Source organism: Melospiza georgiana, chromosome 2 (assembly GCF_028018845.1).
Source record: "Melospiza georgiana isolate bMelGeo1 chromosome 2, bMelGeo1.pri, whole genome shotgun sequence".
Classification (NCBI taxonomy): domain Eukaryota; kingdom Metazoa; phylum Chordata; class Aves; order Passeriformes; family Passerellidae; genus Melospiza; species Melospiza georgiana.
In genome coordinates, this window is record NC_080431.1 from 103605376 (window position 1) to 103630031 (window position 24656).

General features: G+C 39.5%; 1 protein-coding gene across 1 annotated transcript; it reads left to right on the plus strand.

The window, feature by feature from the left end:
- On the plus strand, nucleotides 1-24400 carry TXLNG (taxilin gamma). Its single transcript, XM_058018615.1, is given in 11 exon segments — nucleotides 1-72; nucleotides 74-301; nucleotides 8886-9198; nucleotides 9912-10003; nucleotides 13199-13369; nucleotides 14118-14312; nucleotides 15705-15824; nucleotides 16830-16904; nucleotides 19439-19531; nucleotides 20061-20156; nucleotides 21156-24400. Coding segments are annotated over 11 exon segments (1776 nt in total). The 3' UTR covers nucleotides 21477-24400.
- Nucleotides 24401-24656: the final 256 nt, after the last annotated feature.

The window sequence follows — 24656 nt, forward strand, 5'->3', positions numbered from 1 at the left end:
ATGCCGCGTCCCCGCGCCTCGACGGACGGACTACAACTCCCGGCACACCCCGCGGCAGGGAGGGCGCAAGCCCCCCCACGTGAGCCGTAGAGCTGCGCGGCGATTGGCTGCGGCCGGCAGGGAGGCGGGCCCCCGGGGAGCACTTCCGGTGCCCCGCGCTCGGCACTTGTTTGGATGCTGCCGTCACATCATGGCGACGCGCGGGGGCGGCGGCGCGGCGGGACCGACCCAGCGGAGCTCGAGCCTCAGCGGCGGCGGAGACCAGGCGGCGGCGGCGGCGGCCCCGAGCGGCAGCCCCGAGGTGAGGCGGCGGCGGCGGCCCGGTCGGGCCCGGCGGGAGGGAGCTCCACCTTCCCCGCCCCGCCGGCTCGCGTTCCCCGCCTGCCCCGTCCCCACGCGGCCGCCCGGCCCGGGCGCACGGGGCAGGGGCGGGCAGTGCCCGCGCCGCCTCCGCCGCTCCGCGGAGCCGGAATCTCGGGCTGCCCCCGAGGCCGGACGCGCCGAGGCACGCGCGGCCGTGAGGTCCCGGCGTGGCCCCCGGGGAGCCGCGCTCGCCCTGCGGGGTCGGGAGCGGCCCCTCGGCGCTGCCCGGGCGGCGCGGGGCGGTCCCTGCCGAGCGCGGGCCGCCGGGGGCGGCAGCGGCAGCACGTGGCGGGCCCGGTGCGCGGGGGGCGGGAGCTGCGGGCCGGGGGAGGGAGGGATGCAGGGATGCCCCCCCCCCCGCCGGGGTCCCGCCGCTGCCCTCCGGACCCTCGGGGCTCGGCCGGGGTGCGCGGCGGGAGCGGACGGCGGCTCTGCCCGCGGGGGTGGCGGCAGCGTTCTCTTAACCTCAGAAATAGTAAAAAAAAACCCAAAAGGCCATTTTATTTCTTTTTTCGTTTTCTGCCGAAACCACACTGAAAGCAGGGTTGTTCCCGGTGATGTTACAATAATTTCTGGTTGCAGATCCGTGTAGGGAAGAGCTTAAAATACCTGTGCCTGGTCACCCAACGGCAGAGACTTAAAATATGCTGTAATTCAGCTGCTGTGTGCAATATCGGCTCGGTGTTTATTGTGACAGAACTGCCTTGCTAATCTCGTGTGCTGCTGAAGTATCTCATCCTGTGCTCTTACATAAATTCAAGTGGCTTTTTAGTGGTAACTTTTTTCCGTGGTACAAAGGATAGCATCTCAGAAATAGTAACTTCTTAGTGGTGGTTTATTTTTGCTGTTAAAAAGGTCTAGGAAGCGATGGAGCTAGTTTTCTTCACTGAAAAGCACCGTCCTCTGCAGTGTGGTTTTTTTTAGTTCTTTACTAAGAAGTAACTTGTAAGTAACTTCGGTGTCTATTATGAAAGCAGATGATGATGATGTTAAAAAAAACCCCTGTGTTCCATATTTTTTCAAATACAGTGGAAAGGAATGTAATTATTTTAAAGAGGTGAAATATGGCAGGCAATGTTAAGCAAATTCTACATTCTCTTGTAGATTTCCCTCCCCCTGCCTTGATATTATTTTTAGGTTCCTTGTGACCTGTTTGCATTGGGAATTCAGAACTTGTCTACCCTGCTTTTTCCAGAATCATACTGTGGGTAACTACAAAACTATTAACTTTATAGTAAAGAGGAAGTGAAGCCTCATTGGTGGAAGTGATTCACACTATATTAAATGTTTTCTTAATTAGCACCTGTCTCAGATGTTTATATTAAAAAAGGTCTTGTTAGATGTGCAGCACTTTGTCCTGTGGGTAAATGCCCTGAAAGCATCCATGTAAGCTTTGAGTTCCTGTAGTGAATTTTTTGCTAGAGTTATAGGAGGTGTTTGTCATGAATTTTTTAGGTTGTTTTAAGAATCTCTGGCAAAAGTAGATTTTATATAAAAGCAAAAGCATGACAGAGTTGCTTGGCAAGGTTCACTCTGCTACTTACTCTGTGGTTTAAGTATGCAATGAAAAAAATTCAATAAAATCAGTTGATCTAAAACTAAAACCAGCCAAAATGATCATCATGGATGCCAGGGATGGGAAAAAGGTAAGGATAGGAAAGGGTAAGGATGAAAAGAAATAAGGGGACCCTCCTGTTGAGTCACACGGTTCAGAGTGAATTCCCACCTGCCAAATTTAGCCCCAGGCTTGGCTGATAGTTTAGGCACAAAAGCACTTGAACTTAACAGCAATTAATCAATGCCTCCAGTTAACCAATTTAACAAAATATTCTGTAGAATTTACTATCATTACAACAGTAAGTCCCAGACCTCACTCACTCACAAATGTGAAGCGCTTAAGAATCTCAGAGAGCAGCATTCACAGCACATTTGCTATAGCAAATATATTTACAAATATGTATTTACACTGCACAGACACAGACTTGAAGAGTGTGTAGCAGGTGTCTGTCTGTGAAGAATTCCCCTCAGATCTGGGGAAGTACTCAGGGTTGGTGCCTTTCTGTGTTCTCAAGGGACAAAGAGCTGAGCCTTGAGGAGTGCTATCAGCCCAGGCTCCATCACCAGCAGCTGGCAGTGCTCCTCCAGGAATGGCAAACGTGGGAGTTGCTGGGTCTGAGAGCTGCCCCCAAGGGGGAAATGCTGCCCACAGCCTGCCATGGTCCAGGAGAGCTCAAGGGATCTCACTAAGACCACTGTTTGTAGGGTCTCAAGAGAGAGGACTTCAGTTGTAAGAATTTTTCATCCTGGTTCAAATTTGGGTTGGTAACTTCCCTTGAAAGCCCTGTAACAAAAATGTTGTTCCATTTGTGTTGTTATTCATGTAAAAAAAAAAATTATTTTCAAGGATGTTTGCTGAAAGCCATGAGCTTGTTAGACATCACTATTTCCTGGGAGCAGACAGTGTTTCTGATAAGCTCTGGATGAGCTTTATTCCTGGGTGCTGTTTGTCACGGCCAAGGCCTTGGGGTGGTACTGTGGCCAGGGGTGGGGATGTCAGAGATGCACCACCACTGTTTTAGTGCCTTCAGCTAAGTGAGCAAAGAGATGGTTGGGTTTTTTCCTGTTTGTGTTTGAGGTGAATTTAAAAGCTTTTCTTAAAAACAGGCATGTCATCTGTGTCATGAGGTCACTGAAAGAGCAAAAAAACCCAGTGTGGTTAAGGGTAAGAGGAAGAAGGGAGGGCTAGAAGCAGGGATCATGTGAGAATGTTTCTGAACCAATATTGAAGACCAGGTCTTGAATTATAAGGCCAGGAAACTTAATGGTGGAATTCTGCTAACAAAGAGTCTGTCTTGACTTTTATGAAGGTAAAGTACAAATTTAGGAAGTAGGTGTTTCTTAATAGTCATCCTGCTGTGTTGGAACTTCTAACCTTGCAGTGCTTTGAAACTAGTGATGAGCAATGCTGCTGGCTCCTCTGTCCAGTGTTTTGAAAGTAGATAAATGAGTGCCCAGAACATAGTTTTTAGTGTAATGACAGAATGTGATGAAGTGTTTGTTGGAAATGACTTTCAGATCTCACAGCTGAGATCCTTGTTCAGTGGGGAAACCACCTCAGAGGCCATTAGGTTTGAGAAAGGTATAATTAGAACTGTGTGATCATTCAGGTCAGTGAGCACAGTATAGAGAAGTATTGCATAGAGAAATAACCCCAATAATGTAGTCTTGTGGTCAGAAGCATCTGAATAATTGTATCTAGACCAGTGGATGAAGATGCACCTGCTATAAAATTCAAACTCAAATTTTGTGATGTCCTAAAATGGTGGTTTTCATGCAGATGTTGTAAATAAAATTATTCTTTATTTAACATAACTGTTGAAAAATCGATTTGAGGAAAAGTGTATCACATACATGTTTTCAAAATAAGCTTTTCTGTGTTAGCAGGAAAAAGTAAATTGCTGGGATGCAGGAAGCTTAATATTTGTTATGAACATACACATTTGTGATAAATACAACTTACCTTTTTGCTGCAATTATTTTTTTTTTTACTGCAGTCAAGATAAGGGGTATAAGAAGGCTTTTATGACCAGTTGCATGTGAAGCAAGTTTGGAAATGTAGTCAGCTGAACAGTGTTATTCAGATTATCTCTTTTGGGGTCTGATGTTGAGGAATTGATTATATATTTATTTACATAGGTTGTCACCGCAGTTGTGAAAATGTGTTTTATGTACATGTGCTTGTTCCAAAGCTTCCTGGATATTTCCTGAAGTATTAGCTATTCCACAGACTAAGGGTGGAAGAGTCTTTTCACAGCACAGTCCAACTGCTACTATGGGGTATGTAGGAGTTGTTTTCACAGATTAATGCTACTGCTTATGTTTCTTAGGATAATTGGCTAACATTCAGGATAAAATTGATTATGATGCAGTTACTAATCATGGGGTTTTTTATTAAAAATACAGAGAAGTATTTTCAGGTGGTTTAGGGAAAGATTGTGTATTTGTATGCACAGGAATATATATGGAATACAGGTAAGCATGGTACTGACAGTATAGCACAGTATATTTAGGCATAATGTGTAGCATAGTGTGCTGTAGACTTGTGTAGGTGTAGAACAAAAAAAATAAGTGGGTTTGTGATACATTTTGGCATGGTGGTAGGACAAGTTCTGTAGGACAAGTGTCTGTTCTGTCCTTATGTGCAGTGCATGTTCCTGAAGCTGAGCTGTTTGAAGAAAAGCTGGCTTAGACTCGTGTGATCGTAGCAATTTTCATATATGGGGTATGTGTCTTGTCTGCTGATCTTTTTTAGGTATGAAATAAGGTAGAGTTTTCTTGATGTGCATCTTTTTTGATCGAGGTTGAAGGAGCAGAGCAGAAGACTGACTGAAAACTGGGGTGAGCAGGGGCAGTGTTGCCAGTAATTTTCCTACAGTCATCTTCAGGTGGTTTGTCCTGTAACTCTTAAGCAGCTTGAAGATGACATGGTTATTCAGAAATGTCAGCATCTTGTAATAGCTGATTTCACAGCTAGGTAGGTTGCACATATCTTAGAGTTTTGATAAATTTGTGATCTTATGAATTTGCACGTTACCTGTGCAACATAGTCTTTTTGCCTCTCTGTAAATCTTTCTAGGCATTTAATAGTCTGACTCTGGGTTATCAGATCATGAGCCACCTGTGGTTGAGGATGGCTGGAAGCTGAGAGGGAATGGTAGCAGTTAGAAAAGGTAATGGTGATTTCAGTAGAAGGTCTTTGCTGGGTTAGTTTTGTTTTGGTTTTATTCAGTCAGTACTGAATCAGCACTATTATACAATGTGCTGTGGGAAGTGCTCTGTTCTGGCTGGAATGTTCAGCTGAGAAGTTCACTAGTCTGATGAGCACACATTTGAAAAGATGAGAGGTAAGAGTTAGGGTTGTTCTCACCATTGCCTCAGTAAGGAGGGAGCAAGTTCAGTGATTATTATGGGTTAATATTTCACATTCTCAAAGTGTTCTTATTCCTATACTCCAGCTTGAAGCTTGATACAGACCGAATTTGAAACTACCTGCAGTTAAAGTGTTTTAAGAATAGCATTGGGTGTAAGAGGGGTGTTGAGACTTCTGGCTAATGGTGTTAATATCTAAAGTTACAGCTAATGTAGAAAATTCTTTGTTAGTCATAATCAGGAAATCATCTAGATATTTGTGTTTGTGGCCCCTGTCAGGCAGTAGCAGACTTGTGTTTTTTACAATGAAAACACTTTCTAATTTAGAGTTTTAGTATGTTGTGCCACTGCTCTCAGATTTGCTAAAACTTACGGGCTACAACTTGACAGATAGATTGAGTTCTAACTTAGAAGGAAGGGGTTTTTGTGTGGGGTTTTTTTGTGTGTGTATATGCTGTCAGATTGTTCTAGCTGCTGATAGAACCATTTTTTGAGTACAGTATTCTAGTCTGTGGTCAACAATTTGTAATTGTACTTAAGAAAACTGGATATTTTTACAAAGCCTGTCTGCTGCTACACTGAGCTTTGGTTTTGCAGGGAGCTTATTTGCTTGTCAGTAATCTTGGATTTGTTCCGTGTTCATGTTTGGAAAACCAAAAGAGGGTTGACAAATTCTGTATATTTTCACCATCTTTATAATTTTCAAATGTGTTGGAGATGTACAGGACAATTGTACGCAAACCTTTTTCTTCATTTGAGTATTCTGATAGGTTATTTCTGCCTTTTCTGTTAGACTTTGGAGAGTGAGTCTGAAATTCTATAAGTTCTTGTGGCTTTTTTTGACAAAGAATAGAGAATACTCAGAGTTTAGAAATTATTATTGTCAGTAAAAAATTGAACTGACACCTAATTTGACTTCAACAAAAAGCTCTACTGAATTAATGAGGTGGTGGTGTTCACTTCCTGAAAGTTCCAGATGCTTTAGAATATGCATGTGAATTGCTTGCTCTGAATTGACATTTAGGTTACTATGATGGTTTGCTCAGAAAGACATGGGCATTTCATGACTTACTGGTCACATGTATGCCCCTGCTAGCAGTTGTTCTTTTTTTCACTGGAAACAACAGAATTTTCTCCAATGAAAACCTGTGAGATTTTTTCAGTTGACTAGGTTTGAAGCAGTCACAAACTCACACAAATGTGGTCTTGTTGACATCCCAGTCCTTCAGTAGCCAAGGTGTGTACCTGTGGTGAGAATAAGGTATTGTGTGTTTAGTTCTTGTGCTCTGACTGCGGTTACATTGGCTTTTATTTTTTAGAGGCTCTCGTGCTTTGGCTTCTTTCCAATCATCCTGCTTCCCCTTCTGTTGGCAGGATTGCCTATTGCTGTGCAGTGAACTGGGCTGAGGAGCTGATTTGGCTGTAAACTGTGTTAGAACAAGTTGCACAAACGTTAGTGCTAGGCCAGAGGAGCTTGGGCATTGCTGCTGTTCAGTGTGTGACTGCAGCCAGTCAGGCTTTCTCACCTTCTGTTGGAGTTGCTGGCAATTTTCTGCTCTGCTTTCAAAAAAAAAAAAAACCTCCCAAGTCTCTTTATGGGTATCAGAAAGTCTGGAAATGCTTCATGCTTTTGGGTGCCAAACCCAAAACTTTGAGTTTAAAGCAAACTTTCTATATGTTTTGCAAGACTACTTGGGTACAAGTGTCTGAATCAGAAGTTCATGTTCTATGCAAATAAAAACCCTGCAAGTTTCAGCTGTTCTCTTGGTACTGCAGGTACTCTTAGTATCATGTTGTGTTAGAAGAATCTGACCTTTCTTGTCTTGTCAGCTTAATGTGACACAGTGTGTTCAGCTTCTGTGTGAATCCTGGGTTTTACACAACATCTGTGCCATGGCTTCAGCCATTGGTACACACAGAGAGGTGAAGAGAGCTGTGCTGTTTTCACATTCTTGTGTTTCCACATTTCTTGTTCTTTCATGTTTATTTGACTGACCCTAGAGGAGTAAGCCTTTCCTGAAAGACCCACAGTTTAGGACAAGCCAAGGGGAAAAAAATTGGCATTTTACAGATGACTTTTTAGAGGTGTAAAATGTTGTAATTGGTTATTTGTTCCAGCAGTTCAATTACTGCATGACCTTTGTAGGCATTTATCAGTAAATTGTCTGCCATGGTTAGAGAATCAAACTGCAGTGCATTTATGTTTGTCCATAAAGCATGTGCATCATTTCCACACTTGTAAAGTGAATCTTCCTTGGAAAGTCAAAAGTTGCTTCTTAATGTCTGTAGAGATTATTTGCAGTTAAAATGCTTATTGTCCTTTGAGAAAGACACTGTGTGAAGTCCATCTCCTCAAGAATGAATGTACCTTGAGATAAGGTCTAAAGAAAGTAACTTGCTTTAAGAATAGAGAACAATAAAGCTGTTATGCATGAATATTTCAAAAAAAAGATGTATTTGTTAAATGATTTTTAAATAACCTTTTCAAGCATGCTGAACAAATTTGGAGTTGAAATACATCTCACAATATATTATGAGTGTTGGCTGCATTCCTTTGATGTTGGCTAATTCCTTTTGAAGAGGAAAACAGTCCTGTGCAGAATATAAAACCCAGTGCAAACCCCTGGCTTTAAGAATTAACACATTTTTATTAAGAAAATGCAAGGTAATGTGATATTAATTTGTGCTTTAACAGCATGACTGTGTATAAACAAGCTGTTTTTACAATTCCTTGGGATTTTAAGGAAATTTATGTTCAGTCCACTGAAAATAAATCAACATGAATTTTACTTTGGCAGTGAGTTCAGCTCTGCTTATCGTGCTTTTAACTATCCATGTATGTTGTATATTGGGATTGCAAATGGACAGAAAAAACCATGCAACTTTTCAAGGATTGTCCTAAATCCCAGCCCCTGCCGTGTAACAAAATGAACAAAGCAAAACCACACCCAACCAAACATCCTTACAATTCTCAGCAACCTGAAATGTTTCTAGAAATTGAGAATGTTGTTCAGGTGATTGAGAGAGAAGTCTGGAGGTGCTTAGTAAAGTACACAGTATTATATAGAGAACGTGGGGTATTCTGCTCTAAAACATAACCATGTCACAACAGTGTTATAAAACAACTGGTGGTGGTTAACTTTTTGGTTAAGTGATTAAACATTTAGCATTTTAGGAAATCTTTATAGAGAAAATTCTGTTTAATTGAGCCAAAAGAATATATTCTTAAATGTCATAGGCAGTAGGAGTCCAGGCCTGAAGTCAGTTAATATTCACTTTTTTGGATAATTTCATTGATGTGAATTTCATTTCATTGAATTTTACCACTTCAGAAGTGCTCCTGGTCCTGTTTCTCATTCTTGTTGTCTTCTCCAGTTAAGAGCTGACAGTTGCATTTGGCATTGTGATTGAAGTAGTTCAAGCTCTTTCTCTGTGCCATTGAAACAATTTATTTATGTATTCATTAGACTTCCTATGAGGGTTTCTTTTTTGCATTTTACCCTTATTTGTCCATGGAAAAGAAGGGTGGAAGTTGTCATTTTAAACACATTTGCTTAACTGTTCACATCCACTTCTTTCTTTCCATTCTGAAGGTGGTTGGTGGTGCCATGGAAGAAGCTGGATCTGGAGAGATGGGGATGAATAACCAGGATCAGCTGGTGAAGAGCAGGTGCCCTGAGCTGTCTGATACAGCCTTGCAGTATCCCCAGCCCAATTGCTACAGCCTGGAGAGCACTGGCAGCTTGGAAGAGGCTGAGTACATCCCAAAGAGCAGAAAGCACCCGGGGCCCACGGGCTGCTCCCAAGAGTGCCGCGAGGAGACTCCTGGCAGAGAAGAAGCCCGAACCGACCCACCTGATGGGCAGCAAGATCCAGAGAGTGAGAAACACAAAGAGAAAACCTTGGGTGTGTTCTCTTTGGCGTTCTGATTTTTAATATAGTATTTTTAGAAAATATTTATAAAATATTTATAGTATTTCTGTAAAATAGCTATGGATTTGCTCCTTGTCTCAAATTTACTCTGTAGCCAAAAACTTGTCACCCGTAACAGGATATTTTGAGAAACTGTGTGTGCACTTCTTCTTGGGAAAGACAGTTCTTAATGCATATGTAAGACTCCTTCAGCTGGCAGTGCTATTTTTACATGAACTTTAATAATAATGTGGTAATTGCTAATCAACTTTTTTAACTTTCTGGTTTAAATCTGGGATGGCAGTGTTCAGTGCTGCCAAACACGGCTGATAATTAAATTCTAAATGCTTATTAAGAATGTATCTGCCAATACTTAACCTTCTAGATTGCATTTTTTCAGATTTTTTTATTATCTGTGCAATTCTAAAACAAAAATATTTTTGTGTTATATATTAAAATAATTTTTGCTCTCCTAGTTGTTGACTAGCAAGGCAAATAGGGCAAGATGAATTTCTTCTTGCTGATGACATCTTGTGATGACTTCCCATTTGTCATCTGTTAGGATTATGCAGCTGTCAAACCAGGGAACAACTTAAATCAGGCTAATTTCTCATGGATCTATATTTTACTTCTAAGGACAGGCTGCTTTTCTGGTATGTGGTTTTTCTTCCTCAGTAACATTGTCTATCCTATCATCCATTTCATAGGAAAAGAAGTGTTATTATTAATGCAAGCCTTGAACACGCTTTCTACTCCAGAAGAAAAGCTGGCAGCTTTGTGCAAGAAATATGCTGATCTGGTAAGTAATTCGTAAAGATAACAGAAGTTATTAATGTGTTGATAGTAACTATGGAATGCAAGAGCAACTAATGAAGGACAGTTAATGATTTTGAGTATTTTACAGTGTTGGCAAAAAAGACACTCAGGCTGACTGAATATTGCTTCAGCCAAACTTTCTTGTAGTCATTTCACTTCTACATGACTGCCCAAAGCCAAAGAAAAAACAGGTTTTGATAACTTGGTGTTGAAGCATAATATTAGGATTAACAGAAAAGTTGAGTTCTTTTGGGAGTAATTGATAATGCTTTTGTGCTAGTGTTTTATCATTTTAGGATAAAGGGAAAGAACATACTATCATACAGAGATTTGAGAGGGAGGGAGAGTGTTCAGTTATATTTAACTGTTTAGTGATTTTTGGAAAATGTAAGATGTTGGAAAGATCTAGGTTTAATTTAATTTTGCTTTCTGATGATGTGAAGGAACGGAAAGAAAGGGTTGCATTTCTTCAGTAACAAACCAAAAAGAAGCAGTTCATAAAGTGCATTCCTGCCTCAAGCTGGTAATTCTCTAAAACAATTGATCACAAAATTGGGGGGGTTCATAAGTTTATGTTCATAATTTTTCTAGAGGTACCAACGCTTGACTCATTTTTCTTTAGACAGGGACAGACAGGAATGGAAAGACTGGAAATCTTGTGTGTATATGTTTTCCCACTGTATTTGTAGTTATAAAATGAATGCCAACTAAAGAGATTACAAAAGCCTAAGTTTTCTCTCTGTAGCTGTCAAGTGTATCATGCAGATATTTCTGAAGATTACATAATGGCTGCACAACTTGGCATTACTCTTCTGTAAGAATTTTTTTTCCTATGAGATTTATAGTGTCTCCAAAACTTTGAGGATGATCTAGCAGGTGGTCTTATTACTCACAGAGGCAATATTGATTACTTAAGAAGAGACTTAGATTAGTTCTGTTATGGAAATCCTGAGTCCTCCATGGAGGTCTGTTACGTTTTTGCTTTGTTTTCCTTGCTCTCTCTCACATGCTCTTGGTTCATGTGAATGCATTTCCTTTAAAACCAACAGCTTCTCTAAGAAGTCACTTTTATTTAAATGAGAAACAAAAATAGTTCTGAACTGTAACTCAAGGATGGGGAACCCACCTAAAAATGAGCTTCGATATTTTGAGAGAAGAATGCAGTAGGTTAGTTGTTCCTTATGAGCAATTGCTTGTGCATGTGATGCCTTTTCTATTTAAGCAAACAGCTCATGTGTCACCTCACAGTGATGGTGAGGGCCTGCATGAGGAGCTAGGCCAGTATGAATCCCTCAGTTCTGAAGAAAGAAAAGAGCCTGCCCTCTTTCAGTTTGAGTTTTATTATTACTGGAAAGATCTCAAAACTAGGGAGCAGCTGGACCAAGTAAATTGTAATCTCCTTCGAGAAGCTTGGTAGTCAGATGAGATGTGTCCTCTTTAAGGTTTTTGCCCTCCCAGGAGCAGATCAGTAGACTGTAGGCAGAGTAAGCATTCCCAGTTGCCATCCTAGAAAATCACCTGCTTTCCTCATTATGCTCAGAATGACTGAGGAGCTGGGTGAGGGCTTGTCTGGGTGTAAGAGTAGCTCTGTTTCAGCTAAATGAGTTTGAGGGATGCCTCTGTTCCACTTAGAATGTTTAGGTTGGATCTGATTGTGTTCCTTTTAAGATGCATTCTTTTCTTCATGGTAGTGATGGAGAACCACTGGCATAGGTATCAGCTTTAATGCCAGCAGAGGTTTGAACTGTTTATGACAGTGCACCTACAATGCTTTTTTTCTTTTTTTAAAGATTCATCATCTTTAAAGCTCACTGTCAGGTTTTTCAGTGGTGTCTCATGAAAAGGACTGTACAATGAAGGTAGGAATGCCTCTCTCCTGGCAAAAGATCTTCCACAATTTTTTTTCCATAATTTGGAATCTATCAGGAGATCAGCCTGTGATGCAGGAAGGTTTGCATCCTTGGTGATACATCTCACACTGGCACACTTTTACAGGCCTGAAGTTTCATAGGTGTGTAGACAGCACAACCACTTGAAGCAGTGTTTTCTGGCCATGCAGGAAAAGGGCTTTTTGTATTTAGATATGAAAATACGCCCTTAACATTCCATTTTCCTAAACTCCATTAAATACACATTTAATTTATTGTTGTCATGGAAGTCCTTAACTTTACTCTTTCTTTTGTGCTTCAGCATTATTTTGAGCTCTTTTAGAAAACCAGATTGTATTACTCTTCTGTCATGTGATGTTCCTCATTGCCAACCCTCTTTTCCTATGGTGTCCCAAGGCTGAGGCACTATCTTATAAGGAGCAATGTAACACTTAACATTGTAGCCTTCTTTGCAAAGAAACAGCCCCTAAATAATATGGTTTCTCAGGGAGGCCAAAAATCAGATATAATGGAATATCTCTCTGAGATATTAATGCAAGAAAATTCTCTTCACTGGATATTCATAGAATAGATTTTTAAATATGTATAGAGTTTACCTGTGTAAACAGCCTAAAGGAAATAGGGAAAAAAATTGCTTCAAAGGGTTGAGACTGCAGATCTCTACATATGGACTAGATAGTTGTAATAGTAACTGACTTGATTTGTCAGGGCTGCTAGTTTTGTCTGTTCTTTTCTGAAATACTGCAGAATTCTACAAACTTGCATCAATTACTGCTTCCCTTGGTAGGAGCTCCTGCTGACAAGGAGCTCTACATAGTTCTGTGGTTTTTCTTTTTGATAGCAAAAACAAGACCCGTTGGATAAACAGTTGTGTGTACTTTCAAGATAAGAGTGGGAAAAGTTGTGACTTGTTGAAAAGCTAGTCTCAGTTGGCTTTTAATTGTATCTGCTACATCTTCCTTTCAGAGGGCTGTTCTTAATCCTGCAGATAAAAGCAGGCTGATAGCTCATAGTCAACAAGAGGTACATGCTGCCTGTTCCTCAAAGGCAGATGTTAATTGGCAAATGGAATTTGTAAATTTTCATTTTCTGTCCTTATATATTGGAATTGCCTGGATGGATGATGGCAGTTTCTCTTTAAGTTTTTCTTTAAGATCAACTTGGGGTTTTAATGAAATTTTATTTCCTTGCTTTCATCCAAAATGTTCAAAAGTTTCTTCAGTGTCCTCATCTAGATGCATAAACATGTTTCACCTATGTTTATTAACAAATTTACTCTCTAACTATAGTTGGAGGAGAGCCGAAATGTTCAAAAGCAAATGAAGATCCTGCAGAAGAAGCAAGCACAAGTTGTGAAGGAGAAGGTCCACTTGCAGAGTGAGCATAGCAAGGCCATTTTGGCACGTAGCAAACTGGAATCTCTCTGTCGGGAGCTTCAGCGTCATAACAAAACTTTGAAGGTTAGTTTATTTACAAAAATTACAGGGCTGCTGGTGATGGAAATCTTACAGATCACTGCTTAAAATCAGGACTGCTGCTTTTTTTCTTTGTCTCTTTGTCCATTACCTGTATGTGTAGATGATTGGCATGTAGTGTAAGTGTAGCTGATTTAAGGTAAGGAAAACAGGGATAGTTGACTTGCTGATGTCCCTTTCCCCCCCAAACCAATTCTTGTTACTTGAAATATTTGATCTTGTCATATTTGTTTCTGGTAGCAGTGCTGATAACTGCTGGAAAAAATTGCACAAGTAAAATAATAGCAGCATGAATTGGCAGAGTAACCAAAAAGCTTAATTCTATCAGAATATAATTGATGGGAGTGAAATGGAAGAGAGCCAAGATAAGAATCTGTGCTTGCTGTAGAAAATTGCATTATAGTATCAGTGCTGGTTGTTACATCTGGATAATGCTGATACTTGCAAAGGTACTTAGCATCTTAATGTACCAGCCTTTGAGTAATGTTGGGAGTGGTAAAGACAAAAGTCTCTAGAAGTTTTGCAATATCTATATTATTTTTTCCACACGCTTCACATGGATAGTCGGCGTGGTATATTATGATTGTGGCTTATGCTAGTTCTAACACTCTAGAAATTGAAGCTGTACAGAAGTGAATTACTGCCATTGTTTCTGACTCAAAAGTGCATGGTTTGACCTGAACACTTTTAATATTTTGTGTTTAAATATTTTATTGATATTTATCCATAAAAGGAAGAAAACATGCAACAAGCACGTGAAGAAGAAGAAAGACGGAAAGAAGCAACTGCACACTTCCAGATCACCCTGAATGAAATTCAGGCTCAACTGGAACAGCATGATATACACAATGCCAAGCTCCGTCAGGAAAATATTGAACTGGGGGAAAAACTGAAGAAACTCATTGAACAGTATGCACTGCGAGAAGAGGTGCTTACAGTACACTTGTAATGGGATTTTCTTAGTTCCTTGATTGTAAGGGTCAGATAATTATTGAAAAGGGAGGAAAACCCCTCATTTCTTACAGCCATTTTATATATAGTTTTTGTAAATATTCTTTTTACTTCACTTCTGAGAGAAACTTAGTAACTGTTTGACTCCCTGTCTGCCCTTCCTGACTGATTTTGATGATCTGATTTCAAGATGCATTGGAGAAAGTTTTTCACAATGAAAGTAATCAAATAGAAATAACTTGTCCAGAGATTGTCAAACCTCTGCCTTTAGACATATTCAGAGCTCAGCTGGGCAAGGTGTGAGTAATCTGATCAGGCTTTGAAGTTGACCCTAGTCTGAGTGGATTAAATAGCCTCCAAAGGTTACTTCCAACATAAATATGTATTAATGGTTGAAATTCTTCAGAATTATAATGGAAAGGGATATAAGAGTTTTTCTGTCTTATTTCTTCCATTTCATTAAGGTTGGGGTCTTTGGGGGAAACTTTGTGTACATAGCTGCTCTTGGCACAGAGTTGAAATAAGCTATCATGCTTTAAGAACATATTTGGCCTGGTGTCATGGAAATGTCTCTACTCTAGGGCTAACTGAGCTGTCTTTAATTGGCACCAGTTTGTGAGCTAGCTGCTCTAAGCTACAGTGATGGAAAACAGCCAATTCTCCTTGTCCAAGAAAGAACTGAGCTGCATGGAGTTCTACAGCTAAGATTAGTTGGCTGGTTCTTAGTTGGCACAGGAGGTTTGGAGTACAATTTCTCAACTGTTTCTGAAAGATTATTTTTTGGTTTTGTTTTTGATCTGGATCAGTTGGTTAAAAAGCTCTCTGTAAGGTAATTCCCTACCTTTTGTAATTGTGAAATATTTGTATCTACCTTGAGACTATAGTAGAAAAGAGAGGAAGTTGCCTTGTGCTACTTTATGGATGGAAGTAAGACTGCAAAATGCAATGATTTGTGGGATTTCATGAGCTAAATTAACTGTTGTTGCAAACTTTGCTCCTTTTGAGCTTTTGTAATGATGAAAACTAGAGCTTTTAGAAGTAACACAATAAGGATTAGAGGTAGATAAACCAGCTTTAGAAGCAAGGATGTAGACTGCTTTTTACAGGATTTTTGACATGTCTGGTGTGATGTGACTGATGGTATTGTACCAACTTAATGAGACAGGCACCTCGTGTCTGTGAAAGACTAAAAAGGGTAATTACAGTTTATGGAGATAAAGAGAAAAAAAAAAGACATGTAAAACATGATCTTTCACCACTTTGTCTTTTGCATGAAACTTTTAAAGAGTGTGCATCTCCCCAGACAGTACATTGCCTTCATTGACCAGCAGACTATGTTTGGCTATTATGGTTTTCTTTTTCCCTTTAGCACATTGATCAAGTGTTCAAACATAAGGAACTGCAGCAGCAACTTGTGGATGCCAAACTTCAGCAAACTACCCAACTTATTAAAGAAGCAGAGGAAAAACATCAGCGAGAACGGGAGTTTGTAAGTGAACTCTATAGATGTTAACAGAAATAAAACCCACCAAACCAGACTTTCCCTGATTTAAAGCAAATACAACAAATAGAGAGGACCATCTTTGTAAAGTTAGGGTAGATTTCAACAAGGACATTTGAGATTTAAGTTTTGTATATGATGCCTAGGTTATTGATATCCATGCTGACAGCCAAATAATGTTACTTGTTTGCATTTTCTCAGCAAATATGCTAAATATAATTTAAATTTCTCTTAGACTGGGGAACATACTGTGAAACACCAAAGGTACTTTCTGCAGTCAAGAATTGTAACCTCTGGTGTTATGCTGGAAGAGATAACAAAAATACAGAATAAAGCGCTTCTTTTTTGTGCGCTGTTTGCCCCCCAAAATGTGTTGATATTTTATTTGTATGTTGATAATCAGCAATATACTTGCAGTCTTCTGAGAAGTTTTCTTTCTATGAATCTGTAAATTCTAGAAAAAAAAAAGCCTTGTTTTTTTCTGTATAATATTAAAATTACCATCTAGTGTTGGGTTCTTCTGGTTTTCTGGAACATAATTTCTGAGTCATTAGCTGGTGAAAATCTCCTCAAACATGGATGTACAAAATGGTGTCAAGTTGAAGTAAAATTGATTTGAACTAGTCTTCAAAGATAATATGGTGACTGGAGAAATGAAGGTGGAAAATAAATTAGATTACAAATCAGTTACAGATTACATGCAGTTTGTTAATTAAATACTCATAATTTAGCAGTTCAAACTTCCTAGAGAAATAGAAATATTGCCTCATGTTGCCAGTTAGACAAATGTTTCAATAAAATTCTGTGCATGACATCGCATGTTTTAAATTGTATATATGAAAATGCAGTGTAGTAATAACGCCTGTGTGAGAAAATGTGGTTGAATAGCCCTTAGGTGGTGATAATGTTTGTTCATTTTTAATCATAGATTGAATTAAGCCATTTTTGGGAGTACTTTTTTTTCATTATATGGCTTTCTGCATTGTTTTTTAGCTGCTAAAAGAAGCTACAGAATCCAGACACAAATGTGAACAGATGAAGCAACAGGAAGCTCAGCTGAAGCAGCAGGTATCTTTTTTTTGATGGAGAGATCTTCAGTAGCAGTTCCAAAAAGAAAATACCAAGAGATTTTTGACTGTACTGAACATCAAGCAACATCTGAAAAAACTTAATATTCAGATGCTTGTGAAGAGTACTTGGTATTTTTTTAATAAGTTTTAAATTTAATTTCCAGTAGGTAACTCTTTTGTAGTGAAGCATGAAACATAAATTGTAAAGAACTGATGTTCTTTACAATATTTACTTGCTGTTATATACGTCTGGAGAGTACTGTTCCAGGAAAGTGCTCAACATTGAATTTCTGGAGTTAGTGCTCCTGTGAATTAATAGTGTTAATACTACAAAGACTAGAATGTAGGAAAGCTTTAGAAGAAAAGTTTAGGAAAGTGTGACTTCTCTGAAAATACTGTTCTTTTGTGACTGTGAAGAGTTGTGTGGGGTTTTTTACTCAGGCAGATTTTAGAATCTGTTTCTTACTGTTTCCATCACCACTTGTTGTGGAGGATTGGGAGCAACCAATGTCCTGTTTATCCCTGTAGTTATTCAGATTTAGTAACCTGACTATCTCTGTCCACAGACCCTACTGTCTTCAAATTATTTTTCTTGTTGTAATGTAAATGCTACAGCAAAATCCCCTCTGAGAGAGGAGAAATTCTCTCTGGTTTTGTGCTTTGGATCACCTTCAGTCATTGACTGCACGTGAGCTCAGCACGAGGCACAGGGAAATGGCAGTTCCAGCCAACACAGAGCAGTGGGAAGCAGTAGCTGTTCTCTTCACTGTGTGTCTGTTACTGCTTCATTTGGGGTTTTGTATGAAGTCTGTGTCCTGGTTTCAGCTGGACTAGAGTAAATGTGTCTCTATTCTGTGTTTCAGATTCACTATAACATTGATAGCACACAGATGTTTTGGCTGTTGCTAAATTGTGCTTACTTTTAAGTCAAGGGCTTTTTTGTATCTCATGCTCTGCTAATGAGGAGGTACACAAAAAACCCCCAAAAAACTGGGAGCACAGCTGGGACAGGTAACCCTGGCCAAAAGTCCAAAGGGATGTTCCAGACCAGAAAACAACATGCAGGCTGATGTGGGCTTGGGAATGGGATCTGGCGTTGGGCAGTAGGTGGTGAGCGGCTGTGGTGTGCATCACTTGTGTTTTCTATTATTGTTATCATAATCTACTATTATTGTGTTTTACCTTTTTTCAATTACTAAACTCTTCTTACCTCAAACTACAGTTTTGATTCTCCTCCCCATCCCACTGTGGTAGGTAGTGGGGATGAGTGGGCAGCTGTGTGGTGCCCAAGTTGTCTGCTGGGTTTAAATCATGACAGTGTCTTTGAAAGCTGTTCCATGCCCTTTTTTCACACATACTGTACCCAATTCTTTTCTAGCCTTTCCAGGAGTTAGGTTTAAAGTGTGTGTGTATGTGTGTAGTTAGATGTAATCATACACATCTCCACAGGAATATCCAGATACTTCCAAGTAGGTTATTTACCAGGCTTAGTCTTCTATTACTTTTTTCCAAGTTGGTTACCCTTTATTTAAAATCTAACTGCCTCTTTTGTTGTTTTTAATAGTTACAATGGGTATAGTTAGTGGTTTCTTGGGGACAACAGATTTTTTTGTAGAAGAAGATGAACTAGAACATTCAGTGGCAGTAATGGCAAAGAGTCATAGTGTACTGCTGACAAGCTAGGCTAATTCCTGTTATGAAATTCCCTTTACTAATAGAGCAAACCACAATATTTCTATGCTCTTAACTGTGTTGTCCTGCAACTCCCAGTGTAAGAATTAAGAGAACCTACTACTCTTTACTGAGAGTAAGAAGTTATTCTGAAATGTATTCCTAGAACATTAAATCACACACTGATTAGGAATAATTTTTTTAAAAACTGTGTTATTAAACAGATTTTGCAGTTTTTTCTTGGTGATTTACCTTGTGGTGCAGGGCAAGAAAATTTTCTGTAATTGAATGTTAATGCTCTTGACTTTTAAAGGTGTAATTCTCTTCACTGTTCTGTGAATTTCTTTTCAGTATTCACTTTCTTTGATTTTTTGTTCACTGGGCAGATTACATTGGTTGTAAATGAGTATTTTGATTTCTGAAATCTGTCCTGTTTATTTTGTCCCAGCCTTGGTTATTAGCTTTGGCTGGTTATGGTGGAAAGGTAGGTAATGCCTAAGTTTTAATTCCACCAACCAGGTGCTGAATTTCCTATATTTGTATATGTCCACAGAATTTTTTTTTTTCCAGTGGGGAAGTAAAAATGAGGTAGTGATGAACTGTGATGTCTTCCAGCACTTTAATAAACACAATATTCTTTTTACTTCAGAATATATTGCTGTTCTATAAACACAGAACTCTACTTCACATATAATTTGAATAGCAGGTCTGTGTGTTCCTCAAGTGGAAATTGTAGCATGGTTTAAAAAAATATAAGGAAGTTAATGTTTTACCATTTCTAGTTTCATTTTGCCACGTACCTACATATTTTTGTATTTGTATACACTGCTCAGATTAATGTTCCTGCCTTTTTTCCAATAGCTTTCTCTTTACATGGATAAGTTTGAAGAATTCCAGACCACCATGGCAAAAAGTAATGAGCTCTTTACAACTTTCAGGCAAGAAATGGAGAAGGTATTTATAGGATTACCTAGTTTCATAAAAAGTAATATGGAAATGCATGCTGTTAGTGGGTTGTGTTTTAGATTTTATAGACATTGGCCTTCTGAAAATATAAAGAGTATTTTGACAATTTAATGTGGATCATAAGATAGGGTATAAGAATTATGGAAGAGAAATGTAATGTAATTTTTTTTTTGTATTTTAACATACTTAAGTAATACTTAAATTGGAATTTCAGTGTTCTACCAAGTATTGGTTCTCATTCTCTTTGGCTGTGCTTATGTTTTAAAACTTGTTTTCCTGAAGGTTTTTATTACTTGTACTTGAAAGTTGATAGTCTGTTTCTTTTTTAGACTCAATATTGTTTTCTTTGAATCCAGAATCTGTAGTTGTAGGGTTGATTCTGTGCAGAAACACTTTCCCAAAATAACTTGTTCAAACTGGACTTGGAAAGTAATACAAAGTTGTCTAATTAGTCATGTAAAACCACCTATGTTGCAGCACAAGCCACAAAATTAAATCTTTTATTTATCTTTTGTAGATGACAAAGAAGATTAAGAAACTGGAAAAGGAAACCATTTTGTGGCGTACAAAATGGGAAAACAACAACAAGGCTCTTCTGCAAATGGCTGAAGAGGTAACCATCTTTTAAGCAGCAATGTAGTTCAGCTGGAGCTTGAGCCCTAGAGAACTTCCAGCAGTTTTTCAGTTTTAGAGAACTGGAAGTAATACACTGCAGCCTCTTCTTGGACTGTCTGCATTATGTTTCATGTTATGTGAGTTATTGTCCTCCTCAGGCATGGAAAATGAAAGGCTGCTATGTAAATCTAAGCTGATGGCACAAGAAGAAACTGAGCTTGGTTATTACTTGCTGTTTAATTGATGAGATGTGTATGAAATCATACAAGCTGAAGGAATTGACTGCATTTCAATATGCTGAGCAAAGTTCAGCCAGTGCTGTGATAGAAATCTGTTTGAAATGCACAAGACTGACATGAAGGGAGTAAACCCCATGCAACAGTTTGATTGCTTTCTTGCATTGCTGCTGCTTTTGAGGTCACAAAAGGCCATTACTGACTTGCAGGCTGGCAGGAACTGCACAGTGCAGCTGTGCCTGCTCTGTCCAGGGCCTGGTTCAGGTATGTGAGGTCTGGCCTTGGCAAACAGTGCTTGGTTGAGTAGGATCTGCTCTAGTGCTGTTTATCTTTCCCTCCCTTCTTATAAGGAGCTAGTTAGGAGAGCCCCAAGTGTGGTGCATTCTGGCCTGGATTCTGCAGATGGATTGTGGATTTCTTATTTCTGTGCCCTTCTCCTCCCTACACTTGCCACTATTTGGGTTGTAGTTGACAGTGTTATGGGAGTTCATATCAGGGTCCTGGTTGATGCCCAGCCCTTTCTTGTAGCTAGCATTAAGTGGTTATGTATTTCCCCGTGCTTGTTTGGAAAGGCATCCATTGCCACTCCAGCTCCTGGCTAAGTGAAGTATTCTGAACAAATTGGTTCTAGTTCAGCTGGAATTTGGCCTGCTGGATTAATTAAGACTTAATATTCAGGATTAAATAGTGGTGATTCTTTTAATTAATTTAAGGGGGAAAATGGTTGTATCACAGAGTTTTTTATTTCCTTTGTCCTTCAGAAAACAGTAAGAGATAAAGAATACAAAGGCTTTCAAATAAAACTGGAGCGTTTGGAGAAGCTCTGCAGGGCACTTCAGACGGAAAGGAACGAGCTGAATGAGAAGGTGGAAGTGCTCAAGGAGCAGGTTTCTCTTAGAGAAGCAGATGTGGATCTGGCAGTGCAGGTGTTGCAGTCCTGCACCCTCAATTCCCATGAGGAGCTGGGAACTCCCATTGACACGGAACCAGGAATCCAACCCGATGCGGAATCACGTGCGGGAAGTAGCTCAGAAAAGACTGTCTCAACAAGTCCTGTTCCTGGCACTGAATCTGTAGACTAAAATGAAGTGTAAACACTGTATTGAGAGATATATTTTGTGTATAACTTTCTCTGTTGGTGGTAACTATTTGGTTTTGTGGTGAAAATTTTCTTACTTTTTCTACCATATCTGTATTTTCTTAGAACTACTGGACTTATGTGGTACAGGAAGCTGCATAGCAGCTTTAAATAGCTTAAACTATAAATTTTCCACAACTGTGTTGCACATCTGCCTCATTTTTTAGAAGAAAATATTTTTCCATAAAAGGATGCATGTGCGTTTCCTCCCCACAACACAAATCACTGTCATGGAAGACTGTGTACAGACCTGATATCGTTTGGGGAAAATGGTGACAGCAGGTCACTCTTTTGTTTTAAAGAACGGCACTCTAGTTTTGTTCATTGATTTGCCACTCGATATACTCGATATACGATTATCAATTTTTCAGTAAATTTATCTACATGAGGATGTCTAATGGCCAGTAAAAAAGTCAACTTTCCCCCTATATATGTTTTCATATATATGAATGAAAAAGCAAAGGTCCAGAATATAGTTAAAAGTATGTTTAAAGGGTTTTATGTACTTTGTGGTATGAAGAAACAACTTTGAAATACATTAACTTGCAGCTGGTGAAACAGGGTGTACAGCTTTTTGCAGATGTCTCAGGGCTGTGTTGTAAAGGTTAGTTTGGACTATTTGCCCTACCTGTGAACATGTTAAATATAAATATGTGGGAAAATGTACAGTGATGCTACCAAGTGGGATTTTGCAGCTGTGGAGCCTATTGCACAGGTCTTGGTCACATTCTTCCCTCTTAGCTGCAGTGTGTCCACCACATGGTTATCCTGACTAGAGAAGTCCATTCGTGTCTGAGCAAACCTCTGGATTATCTGAAGAGCTGGAAAATAAGACACTTCCTGCTGGAGGTGAGGAAGACAGGAGTCTGGCATATAGACTTCCTCTAATTAGCCAGGTATGCAATGTATTTAAATGTTAGTTAAGGCTGTACAGGTTATGATTGAACATGAAGATTCAGATATGTCTCCTGAAGAACAACGTGGAATTTCCTGCACGTTCAACCTCAAAGCTGCACCAGTTGGCTGAGTGCCTTCCCAGGCAGGTTATCTGGTAAAGATGGTACTTCACATTCTCACACTAACATACCACAAGCACAGCCCCCTTGTTAACCTTAAACCATAGTGTATTTTCCTAGAAAATTTGATATCCACATTGTGACTTCTTTTCTTGAAAATAACTAGGACCAACATTTTTTGGCAAGGCAATGTGATCTAACTACATGCTACCCCTAACTTTAGTTCCCATGCATTTACTTTCTAGTTTTGGTTGCTGTCATTTTAAGAAATATGAACATGTGTAGCCTTTTCTGGTACTTAAAAGTTTTTTGCACTTACTTGGGAGGGGATTTCTCAGTCAAGCACATCTCAATGAGCTTCCTACCCCCATAGCCCTTGGCAGTTCAGTGGCTAAATTACTTGAATGTTCAGGCTGCACTGAGCTCCCAGTCCTTTTCCTGTAGTAATGTATGTTGAAATATCTTAGCTGTCTCAGAGAGAAAGGTTCTGTAAGGCCTAATACATGTGTTTTAGCTCATACCACTAAAAGGAACTGTGCAAAACATACATTTCTGAAATAGAGCAAATGGGAAGCTGGCCATCCTAGATTGTGTGGGTTTGGTGTTTGTGGTCCAAGCACAATGCAGGAATGAAAAGAAGGTAGCAGTGAGCAGTCAGATTAGATTCAGAGCTTTGAAATGCTGATCATGCAAACCATATGGCGTAAGAATAACTGGAAAGAAATATTTCAGATTTGCTGTTCAAATTACTTGCTTTATAGAATCAAGCTTGAGAAAACAAGTGTTGTGAGAACTGGTTTTCAGCTAACACAAAGTGTGATGTAATTTTCCTGAGGAAAAGCAAAAAACTTTGTATCTGGTGCATCATACCCTTGGCAAGGTAGGACACACAGTTTTCAATTTTTACAATTTGTTATTTGGACATTTGTATTCCGAACAATTCTTTCTGTAGTGCTTGTTTTACATGGAGGCAAGAGTGAGTTTTTGGACCCTGCTGCAGGAATAAATTAAAGGGCTTTTAGAGACACGACAGATGTATGCAACAGCAATACAAGTATCTTTGACACTGGCTAAATATGTAAATGAGGCTGAATGCCCCAAGTGAAAGGCTTTTAGAATGGGGATATTTTCTCTATTTTCTACCCTCAACATACCCTTATCATAGCAACTTATCTGGCCAAGGCAAACTGTATTTTGCTTCCTGAAACCAGTCAGCAAACTTTCATACATTGATTAAAAAGTGTTGTTTTAAAAATACAGACTGATGTTAGGGATCAGCTCAGCACTGTCACTGATCTGCCATATTGCAGGCTATTGCACTGCCAGGCTGCAGCCAAAGGGGCTCCAGTAGGGTTTTTAAGTAAATTTCTATTACTGCCTTTCTCCCACTACTACAAACCATTTAACCTGGATGTGAACTGATGTAGCCTGAGGTGGGTGTGTCTAATTGTCAAAACTGGGGCCTGATGGACAGTTTCACCATGATTAAGCTGCAAAAAGCTGAATTGTATGTGATTCAAGACCCAAGTACGTGTATACACACACACGTAAGTTAGGGCTGTATCTGTATTGTTTTGTCCTTCCTTTCATTACACCTGGTTATGTTACAGTTCAATTCTCAGGTGTTGCAGAAAATCTACCTCTTTGGACTGTAGATGGAAATAACTGTGAAAAAAGTGATGCAGAAATCTAGTTTGTGCTAAACACACTGCTTTATTTTTACAACCCATGTCTGCTTTCATGAGGAAAAGTGATAAATGAACAGGCAGTCTTTGTTTTGCTTTTCAAAAACATTTTGTAGAGATTTTTCACTAATGTGAATCTGAAATTTTATCTACCCAATTCTGTATAGATTAAGTAAATAAGTATGCTTAATATATTGGACTCTGAGTTTTTCTTTAACATACTCATGTCTTGTCACTGAATCTGCTGAAACTGTATTTATTTGGAAAGTCAAGAGTGAAAACGAGAAGATGTGACATTTGATTTCAAGCATATTGTTGGAGGAGCTGCCCTGGGAGGGGGCTGCTCTGGGGTCGTGGCAGTGCCTTGCACATTCCTGGTGCTGTGTGGTGGGAGCAGCCCGGGGCAGGGGGTGAGAGGTGCTG